The 10,992-nt window shown below is 47.7% G+C and overlaps 1 protein-coding gene across 2 annotated transcripts; it reads left to right on the forward strand.

The window, feature by feature from the left end:
* Nucleotides 1-4,712: 4,712 nt before the first annotated feature.
* On the forward strand, nucleotides 4,713-10,755 carry LOC109744506 (uncharacterized). Of its 2 annotated transcripts, XM_020303631.4 has the most exons (4): nucleotides 4,713-7,695; nucleotides 8,037-8,126; nucleotides 8,625-9,080; nucleotides 10,386-10,755. In XM_020303631.4, the coding sequence occupies exon 1, from the start codon at nucleotides 4,947-4,949 to the stop codon at nucleotides 7,401-7,403; it is 2,457 nt and encodes an 818-aa protein (XP_020159220.1). In that variant the 5' UTR covers nucleotides 4,713-4,946; the 3' UTR covers nucleotides 7,404-7,695; nucleotides 8,037-8,126; nucleotides 8,625-9,080; nucleotides 10,386-10,755. The 2 variants fall into 2 exon arrangements, with proteins under 2 accessions (XP_020159220.1, XP_020159221.1); XM_020303632.4 differs by lacking the exon at nucleotides 8,625-9,080 and having other exon boundaries at nucleotides 4,861-7,695.
* The last annotated feature ends 237 nt before the right edge of the window (nucleotides 10,756-10,992 follow it).

A 10,992-nucleotide genomic window follows, 5' to 3' on the forward strand; every position in this document is an offset into this window, starting at 1 on the left:
TGTTTCCCCTATGGGAAAGTTTAAGTCCGGAATTTCGTGCACTGAATTTTCCGTACTTGTGCCAGGTCTCGACTGGCTCCCCGTTTCAATTTGGGGTACTTTGGCGACAGGCTGTGATAAATCTCTCTTATCCCTTTTCGTCGGGCATCCCCGAGTACTTGGGATTTGAGAAGCCGGATTTCTCGTCCTTTTAGGCCTTTGGACGGGAGCGGGCATACCATCATTTTTCTTCGGTATTTCAACCCTTTCCGGTGCATTGCGCGCGTGCACATGCGATTTTGTCACAGTCTTTAAGTCACTAAAGTGGTCGGGCAGTTGATTTGCTAAAGACTGCAAATCTATTATCTTTTGGACTTCTCTCTCAGTCTCAGCAGTGCGCGGGTCATGAGCGTGGATCCCCGTGGCTTGCCACGTGATTTCTCGACTTTTAGCATCAAGGGGTTGATTCTCTCCCCCTAAAGTCGGGAAAAGATCCTCGTCAAAAATGCAATCAGCAAAACGAGCCGTGTGACAGTCACCTGTCATGGGGTCCAGATACCTGATTATGGACACAGTCTCATAACCAACGTATATCCCCAACTTACGGAGCGGGCCCATGGCCGATCGCTGAGGGGGTGGTATTGGTACATATACCTGGCAACCGAACCTACGAAGGTGGGAAATTTTCGGTGCCGACCCTTGCGCAAGTTGAACAGGAGAGTGGATGTTGTAGGCCGACGGTCGAAAGTTGATGAGATTAGCCACGTGTAACACCGCGTGGCCCCAACATGTAGTTGGTAAATTACAACCCTGAAGGAGCGGTCTGGCAATGAATTTAATTCTTTTAATCAATGCCTCGGCAAGTCCATTTTGTGTATGAACATGTGGTACCGAGTGCTCAACTTTGATTCCCATTGCCATGCAATAATCATCGAACGCCTTTGAAGTAAATTCTCCGGCATTGTCCATTCGAATAGACTTTATACGATAATCCGGGAAATTATTCCTCATTTGTATGATCTGTGAGATCAATTTTGCAAAGGCATGGTTCCTTGTTGACATCAGGCAAACATTAGACCATTTAGAGGAAGCATCAATGAGCACCATGAAGTACCGAAACGGCCCCGTGAGGGGCTGAATTGGACCGCATATGTCCCCTTGGATACGTTCCAGGAACGCGGGGATTTCATCCCTCACCTTGAGGGGCGATGGCCTAATGACTAACTTCCCCTTAGCGCATGCGGAGCACACGAAATCATCGGGATTCGGGAAGTTCTTCACGTTAACATTATGGCCATGTGAGTTGTTAATTATATTTCTCATCATCCTAAGTCCGGGGTGGCCTAACCTATCGTGCCAGAGGCAGAAGAGTTCAGAGCTTCTAAAGACGGTCGTGAGGGTAGTGTACACGGGCGGTGCTACTATCTTAGTGTAGTATAGCCCTGTGTCAAACGAAGGAAGCCTTTCGATAACATGTTTACCACCTGCATCCCGCTTTGTGATGAGTAGGCACTCCTTGCCGTTTTCATCATCGGTCTCAGCATGGAAACCATTAGCGCGGATGTCTCTAAAGCTCAAAAGAGTACGAGTCGACTCCGGGTACAACAACGCATCATTAATGATCAAAGTTGTTCCTATGGGGAGTATAATGGTGGCTCGTCCGGAGCCAACTATGTGAGAACCGCAGCCGGCGATTGTCATAATACTTCCCAGGGATTTTTTAATGGACTCAAAGTACTTAGTTTCTCGTAAAATGGTATGAGTGGTGGCGCTATCGGCAAGGCACGTTTCCTCCATTCGGGCGCCACACGCGTTCTAAAATATGACATCTAATTAATGTAATGAGGAAGAAAATACATTAAAAATAAATGCACACATCTCAGAACATAACATGCTATCATGTATAAATAATGGAATAAATGAATAAATGTCATCCAATCGCCAAAGTAAAGAATAAGTTTATGCTCTCATAGAGCTTACAACCAAATCGAATTTATTCAATTTTATTGTATCAAAGCACGGAATCATGATAACCAAAGAGGTATGCTAAGTGGACTCGGTGAAGAAGCCATTCACTTCCGCCGCAATCTCCATACTAGCGAGCTGATCCTCCTCAGAAATCATCTTGGAGGCAGCATCAATGTCTAGTGGCGGCGCCGCCGAGGCGGCCATGTGGTCAACCTCCATGGCGACGTGGGCGTCGGTAGAGACCGCCAAAGCTGCCGCGATGGGCACCACGGGGGTCGCCTCTATGGGCGCAGCAGGGGGAGTAGCAATCATCACGGGTGCCGCCATGGGCGCCGGTGGAGCTCCCTCCTAAACCAAGGCGAGGTGCGTCTCACGCGCCTTCCGAGCCTTATATGCATCAACGACCTCCTATGGTGCGCGGCACTGGCAGGAGAAATGCTCCACCGAGCCACAACGGAAGCAGTCCTGAGGCCTTTGCCCTCCCTTGCCCGGCTTGTTCTGCTTAGCCGGGGCGGGGGGGGGGGGGGGTGAGGGCCCTTCTTCTTGCCCTTCCGGCCCCTCTTCTTCTGTTGAGGCTTGCGGACTTTGAGAGCGTTCACCTCCTGGCGAGAACTCCCCCCAAGTGGTTGCGCGACAAAGTTCTTTTTGAGAACCTCGTCCGGCGCCTCCGCCACCTGGAGGACGTCAATCAACTCTGAATACCTCGTGTAGTTCCCCTGGCGGTAGTTCCGTGAGGACTGGACCGCGTCGGGGTGGAAAGTGGATAGGGTTTTCTCAATCTTCTTGGAGTCGGTAATCTCAGTACCACACAACCGAAGAGTCGTACAAATCCGTTGCAGAGCCGAATTGTACTCCCCAACCGTCTTGAAGTCCGCAAACCTCAGACGGATCCACTCTGCCTCTGCACGTGGCTTCACAGTGTACTTCAGCCGCTCAAACCGCTGCTTAAGAGCGGTCCAAAGGCCAGAAGCACTGCGCTCAGCCATATACTCATCTTTTAGAGTAGGTGACAGGTGATGACGGAGAAAGTGCAGAGCCTGCGCATTCTCAGTTTCGAACTTGGGATCAGTGACGGCCAGCTGGGCCCCCTTACCGATCGCCCTCAGGAGGGTTTTGCCCTGGAGAAAGATCTCGCAGTCCGAGGACCATGACAGGTAGTTCAGCCCTGTCTAGGCCAGCTCAGGAAACTCCTTGTGGACAATTTCGGCCATCTGCGATTTATGCAAAAATCATGAGATTATAGCAGGTAATCTTTTGCACAAAGCGATGTTGATAAACTTATTCAATAAAATGACGTTCCAATATTTAAAACATGCTATTATATGACTTACTAAATGATTAAGAGTGCTAAACAATTAATCTACAGCAGTAAAATCATACTATAATATCATGTTACAAAAGATAGCATGTTAAGCGCATCTAGTATGTGAAAACTAGTCCAAAAATTGAATTCCCGAGACTTTTTAAAGCCAAAATACGCATTTTCAGCGAAAACAGACAGTTCCAGGGGCTTATACGCAAAATATTACAGCAGGAATATAGTCGCATAAATTTACGGTACTGCGGGGGCTAAAATACAAAATTCCGCGCTGCAGCCAGCGCCAACCAGGCCCTCGTTTTTTTAGACGAGTGCCCCACGGCCACGGCCCATCCGGGCCCATCAGCCAGCGCCTAGCCAGCCCACCCGGCCCACACCCGTGTGCAGGGGTGACGCTAGGGTTCCTAGCGCCCGAGTGGGCAAGGCAGCGGCGGCCAGCACGGCACGCGGCGGCGGCGGCTGCGGCCACGGCACGGGGCGGTGGTGGCCGGCACGGCACGCGGCGGCGGCGGCTGCGGCCAGGGCACGGGGCGGCTGCGGCCACGGCAGGCTCGCGGCGTGCGACGACGGCGGTCAGCTGGACTTGGCCATGAGGCAGCCCCGGCACGGGGACTGCCAGCAGGGCACGCGAGCACGCGGCGGCATGAGCGTGCAGCGGGCACGGCCACGGCCAGCAGGGCCATGGCGACGCCGTCGGCGGATTGGCACAGCGTCATCTGGACGTCGGCTCGGGGTGTCAAAATCGTGCGTCTGCAGGACGTCACGACGCGTGTATGTCGGGTACAACGCGGCGGTACCGTGATCATCTGGATCACGATCTGTACCGACTCCCGTATAGTGTAGTCAACAAGTCTCTCGTGATCCAAAAACATCGACATTGGTCGGCGACGTGTTCGTCCGCTCGGTTTTTGGGAGAGAAATCCACATCATAGGTAGATGTATCCGAAAAATAATCTAATCGCAAAAACGGAATCGTAGTAACGGGAGGAATCCATTTTTACAAAAGCGGGGATCGGATCTTATACCTCCGCGGGATCGACGAAAGCCTGCGTGATGCAGGCTTGACGGAGAGTTGATGGAGCGAAGCGTGCTGATAACGTGTTCCGCAACTCCGCCGGCGAGTCCGGTCCGAGGTTGCGGAGCGAGGGCGAGCGTCGTAGACGAAGTAGTCGAAACACGCGAAAGTAAATGACACAGAGAGATGGAGGAGACCAGCTTTATTAATCAATGATCAGAGATTACAATGATGGCTCCTCGTGCTTTATATAGGGACTAGGGGTCAAGGGATAAGTACCCACTTAACGTAAAGAGGGGAAACGGGAGGGGCTATCCCTAGCGATGCGCACGCTAGCCGTCGCCACCATCGTGGTGGCCCCGGTTTCCCAACAGAAAGGAGCCGTCCTGTTCCCGTGGAACCCTATCAATCCCGCCGCCCGGCCGCCCGGCCGCCGTGCCCCGTGTCCGGTGTCTCCTTCGACCTGCGCCCTTACCCATACGGCGAGCCCCGTGCAGCAGCGAGCAGCCCCCTTCTTGGCTGCTTCGCTGGCTGATCTCCCACCCTTTGATCCAATCTTGGTGGAAGGTCGTCCATCGGTCCCCGGACCCAATCCCCACCCTCCATTCAATCTCCTCTATTAGCTTCTACCGCCCTCAACCGTTCCACATCGCACATCCATCCGCCATGAAACCACCACCCCACCACCCTCTCCTCCTCGCCATCCGCCACCGCCGCCGCCGCCGCCACCACCACCGCCACCGCCAGCTCTCCTCGTCCTCTGCTGACGCCGTGGCCGCAGCTGAGGTTCTGGGGACGCTCACCAGCGCGCCTTCACCTGACGCGTCGCGCGACCTCGATTGCCTACTCCGCCGCCTAGGCGACCGCGGTCTGGCATCCGCCCTCTCATCCCTTCCTTCCCCCCTCCCTGCGGCGTCCGCCCTCCGCCTCCTTCACCACCTTGTTTCCAACGATCCCTCCTCCTCCAGCCACGGCCACGCCCACGATCACGACCTCCTGTCCCCCCGCGTCTCCGCGCTCCTCCTCCCCTCCCTCGCGGCCGATCGCTCCACACTCCCCTCCGCTCGCCGCCTAATCAAGCGCCTCCTACATCACCACCCCCTCCACACTGCCGCAGCGGCTGTGGCCGACGCCTCCTCCACTCCCTCATCGGATTTACTCCTCAGCACCTTCCTCAACTCCTCCGCACGCGGTTCCCTCAGGGGTGCCACGGACGCCTTCCATGTGCTCTCTTCCCGGGGCGCTTCGCCCTCCGTTAAGATCTGCAATATGCTCCTTGAAGCTCTTGCACGCGCTGGCCAGCTTGACGCCGCTTGCAAGGTGTTTGCTGAAATGCGTGATCGTCAGAACGTCACTCCGAATGCATACTCATATACCTCTATGATCAAGGCCCTTTGCAGGGCTGGAAAGGTGGACGACGGTCTTAAGATGCTTGCAGAGTTAGTTCATGCTGGGCTGCAGCAATGTGCTGGTGTAGTGCCATACAATCTGCTGATGGATGGACTTTGCAAGAGTGGAAGAGTAGACGAGGCTTTTCGGTTGAAGGAGAGGATGGAAGAGAGCAAGGTGACTCCGAGCGTGGTCACGTTTGGCATTCTGATCAATGGTCTTGCAAGAAGTCAGCGCTTTGGGGAGGTTGGTGCAGTGTTGCAGGACATGGCTGGGTTAGGAATCACCCCAAATGAGATCATTTACAATGAGCTTATTGATTGCCATTGTCGGAAGGGGCATTTCTCAGAAGCAATCAGGTTGTTTGATGAAATGCTCCCAAAGGAGATGAAGTCAACAGCAGTGACTTACAACTTGATTGTTAGAGCTCTATGCAAGGAAGGGGAGATGGAGCGTGCTGAGAAGATATTGGAGGAGATGTTATCGACTGGGATGGTAGTTCATTTTGGTTTGTTTAATTCAGTGGTTGCAGGGCTTCTCCAAAGGACTGGAAGTTTGAAGTCTGTGGTAAGGCTTATAAGCGAAATGATTATAAGAGGTATGCGACCAAATGATGCTCTCATGACAGCTTGTGTGAAGCAGCTTTGCAAGGGCGGGAAACACCAAGAAGCAGTTGGAATTTGGTTGAAGATGTTGAAGAAAGGTTTATCTGTCAATATTGCAACTTCTAATGCATTGGTTCATGGGCTTTATGAGGGGAAGAACATGGAAGGAGCTACTGAGGTTCTAAGGACCATGGTTAATAAGGGGCTTGAACTGGATAGCATCACTTATAACATAATGATACTAGGTTGCTGCAAAGGCGATAAAATAGAGGAAGCAATTAAACTCCGTGATGACATGATCAGAAGAGGGTTTAAGCCTAATATTTTCACGTTTAATACAATACTACATGCTTATTGCATTTTGGGTAAAATGGAAGAGGCCATTCACCTGCTGGATCAGATGAAAATTGAGGGACTTCGGCCAGATATAGTGTCATATGGCACTGTAATAAATGGATATTGTAAAATAAAGGATATTCATAAAGCAAATGAATATTTGACTGAACTGATGACCTGTGGATTAGAACCAAATGTAGTAATCTATAATGCACTTATTGGTGGTTATGGCAGAGTTGGTAACATTTCTGGTGCAATTGATGTCCTTAACACTATGAAGTCTACTGGCATAAGACCAACTAATGTAACTTACTGCAGTCTTATGCACTGGATGTTCCATGCTTATCTTGTTGACGAGGCGAAGACCATGTTTGAACAAAGCAGAGAAAACAGCATTGAGGTGGGAGTAATTGGCTACACAATTATGATTCATGGTTTTTGCAAAATAGGAAAAATGGATGAAGCTATGAATTACTTGGAGCAAATGCGATCCAGGGGTTTACCTCCAAATAAGTTTACTTATACCACTCTGATGTATGCCTATTGTAAATCTGGTAATAACGAAGAAGCCTCCAAGCTTTTTGATGAGATGCTGAGCTCAGGAATTGTTCCTGACAACGTTACTTACAATACACTAGTTACAGGGTTTTCTCAAGTGGATCCATTGGACAAGGCTACAGAACTGCCTGCTGAAATATCAAGTGTTTTGACACAGAATGATTGTTTGTACAATGCATTAGTTAATAGGATAACCACACCTTGGTGCCAGAAAGAAGCTACTTCCAGTGAATGATGTTTGATTAAGGAACCATAAGGAAGACTGTTTCTGAACAGACCCATCCAAGCATGAAAGGGAACTAGAGAGACCACAGAGGCCCTTGCCTTGCTATTGGCTAGATAGCTTTCTCATCTAGCAGGAACATCAACCGAGTCCATTCATCTCTTATCTTGGACAGCTATCCAACAGCAGCAGGTCGCGCTTAAAGTTTATTTATGGTAATGTATAGTTGCTCATCAAGCTGCTACCTTGTGGCATGTGGGGGTGCCCAACAGAAGCACCAGATTGCCTTGAAGGTTCATAATTGGTAAAATATACACTTTTAGCCAATTAATTAGTTTTTTATTTGCCTGTCATAGTTACATGGAGTTCCTTTTATAAATCGACAGTGATAGATAGTACTGTGTACATGATTTGTAACAAATTTTGTGCTGTGCACTGCATCATGATTGTTTATTCATGCTAATGTGTAGCTGAAAACACTCTACCTAATTTTTTTCTTGTTATAGCACCCAATAGTATTCTGAAAATAGAACATGTGAAGCAAATAATCTTGTTCTCAAGCAGCACATCTTTTATTCCTTCCCTTGACAGTGGAAAAATAATAACACGTTATGCATAAGCATTGACTTGTACCTATTTACACAGCCTAACTTTGATTGGCAATGACAACACCTTGATTGCCTCTCAGTGGATAGATGACGACTGAAAGGAATTACCTGCTTCAAGTTACAGAAGGTAATGATTTCTTCTCTTGTACCCTTAGGACTACCATTGAACACATTAATTCTTCCCCATGTTCATATGAATCAGCATTAGGTTTGTAGTCCCTTTTCTGAGATGGACACAAGTGAGTTTGAAATTGAAAGTTTGAACTAAAAGAAATAAACAACATGCGTACAAATTATATTAATTTCTGTAATATTTTGTAAATGTACGTTTTTGTAAGAAATTTAACCTCCAAACTTAGGGCAAAAATATGTCCGTTTGTGCTCTGCACAAAAATATCAAGTTCATTTCTTTTCTTTTGTACTACATCACTGCAAAATCTGTACTTCTCTACTATTTAAAAAGAACGCAAGGTTCCTTTTCCTGCCAACGGACCGCGTTCTGCTCCAAAGCTTCATCTGCCCGTCTGTTTTTTTTATTGGTTCATCCCCTCCCATCCACGCTGCCATGAAAAAAGACAGAAGAAAAAACACATGCCTCATCCCCTAATCTTCTCCAACTCTCTAGGGTTCCCCGCCGCTGCTCCTTCTCTCCAACTTCAATCGCCACACCGATCCCTGACATGAGGAGCGTGACCCCATTCGGGGAGATTTGCACACCTGTCTCCATTGGAACGCTCAAGGAGGCGCATCTCGGCCACCGTCAAGGCCACCGCCGCCACCTGCGGGTGTAACGAGGTGGGGGAGGATCTCCAGTGCTGAGGCGCCGGGAGGAGGAGACGCCATGGTGCCTACATTGCGCTCGCTGCTGACGGGGGTCGGCGAGGACGAGTGTTGGGAGGGGTTGATCAGCATTACGTCGAGGGCGAGACGTCGACGCTGGTGTCGGCAACCGTGACCACGGCCAGGGGAGTGAGGCGCCAACGACCATGACATCGACCATGCTGGCCCCTTGTCTTTCGCACCTGCCGCAATCTGGTTCAGGCAGCTGCCATTCAAATCGACCCCGTCCAGCAACCTTCAGGTGAGTGAGCAGCTTCTGCTCCACCGATGCAGACATACAGAGGTTCAACTTCATGGGCGGGAGCTCGGCTGTATTCACTTGCATATGCATTTTTTCTACAACATTCGATTCTCCAGGAAGTTCATGCATGTTCATCCTCTATTTGATGTGGTTTTCTCTCATAATGTGGGCCATGAAGATAGGTGCCCTTTTAGTTACCGCAGATTTTAGAATTTTTCTGCTAACTGCCATCAACACTTTCTTGTCAGATTAGGCAACTAATAACTGAATTTTTGCACAGTTCTACTCCCTCCGTCCCAAAATATGTGTCTCAACTTTAGTAAAGTAAGTACAAAGTTGAGGCACTTATTTTGGGACGGAGGGAGTATCATTTTTGCACTCATTTATGGGTCCATCTACGTTGATTTGATAAAACAAAATAAAATTAGTAGCGTCTTCTGCTATTCTGCAACTTAAATCAAGAATGCCGTCTCATGTGTCTGTTTTGATAATACAGTTTGTAATGCAAGCTAATTGTAGTGCCATGTTCCAGCTCCTTTTATTTCCATTGTTGTGTGCTTGGTTGGTCATGTGCTCTCCTTGCCATGTTCAAATCAAAGTGTACCTGTAGATGCTCAAAATTACTTGAGTTATGTACTGCTTGGACTTTTTTAGTTAAAGCATCATCTCTTAGAATTGCTTATATTTACCTGTTACACATCATTTGGGTCTTCTGCATTGCCAAGAGTTGTTAGCTAAAAGTTCTTACATTGTATAATTTCTTGTTAGCTTCTGTGCATGGAGTCATGTTCTGGGTTGTACAATCCAGGTCGACTATGCTGAGATAATCGTCATTTTGATTTATGACACCTTACCAAGTTTAATATTTCAGTTCTCTGATGTTATACATAATCTGGTTACTTATTGCAGCATATTGTGCTTCCCATTTTTTATTTAATTCTGTCACATACTTGGAATATTCGGCACACGGTGAACTTCTTTTAATTAGGATAGCTACTTGTATTATAATTCTATCAGCAACCTAATCTCTCAGTATAAGATATCGAACCCATTTGTAGTTCAGACCTTGCAAATATATATTGCTTCAATATTTACCTATGACCTGTAATAAGGAAACATATGTAAAATTAAACTACTTCATTTATGTACTATTTGCTGGATGTGCTGGATGTACAATGTTATTTGTGTTGCATAGTTCAACTATGAAGCAAATTGATCATGTGCTAGGATGGTATCTATGCTTAAGTTGTTAATTGCGAACCAAGGTGATCATTACAGAAGATAATATTGTTTTTCTCTCTGCAGTTTGCCGTTTTCGTACGATACTATGATGCATGAGTTCATGAAGCAAGCAAAAGAATCTATCTCAAAATTTTGTGTTCCAACCTATAACAATTCAACAACTGTCGAGTGCTGACTTTGGATTGCTGACAAGACAAAGAATAATCCTCGTTTGCTGACTTTGAGCACTGAAGTATGTGAATTTTGTTCTCATGGATTTCTGCAAATATGAGAAATTTTCATTTTCTTACTGATGTTATGGTACGGCTATATAAATCGAAATTTCAGCTCATTTTCTGCTTGTGCAGTTTGTTTGGAAGTGTACATGTATTTGAAATTAGAGATATAACTGATATTAGTAGTGTGTATGTGATCCTTTGAATACCAGTTATAACATGTGTCCCAAGCACGGTTTACAACCCGAAAGAAATACTACCTCCATTCCTAAATATAAGATGTTTGGAGGTTGTACAACTCTGAGCCATGGATTTACTTAAGATACTGGTAAAATATAGGTGCAGGAAAAATCCAGCCACCAAATCATAATCAGGATCGTAGTGTCTATACTTGTATAGAGCGTCTGGAAATAAAACTACCCAAATGATAACGCCCACACGTGTGGCCCGAAGCA

The sequence above is a fragment of the Aegilops tauschii genome, chromosome 1 (genome assembly GCF_002575655.3).
Source record: "Aegilops tauschii subsp. strangulata cultivar AL8/78 chromosome 1, Aet v6.0, whole genome shotgun sequence".
NCBI lineage: Eukaryota > Viridiplantae > Streptophyta > Magnoliopsida > Poales > Poaceae > Aegilops > Aegilops tauschii.

Coding starts and splice junctions, on each gene's coding strand:
- LOC109744506 (XM_020303631.4), top strand. CDS start 4,947: ATGAAACCACCACCCCACCACCCTCTCCTCCTCGCCATCCGCCACCGC.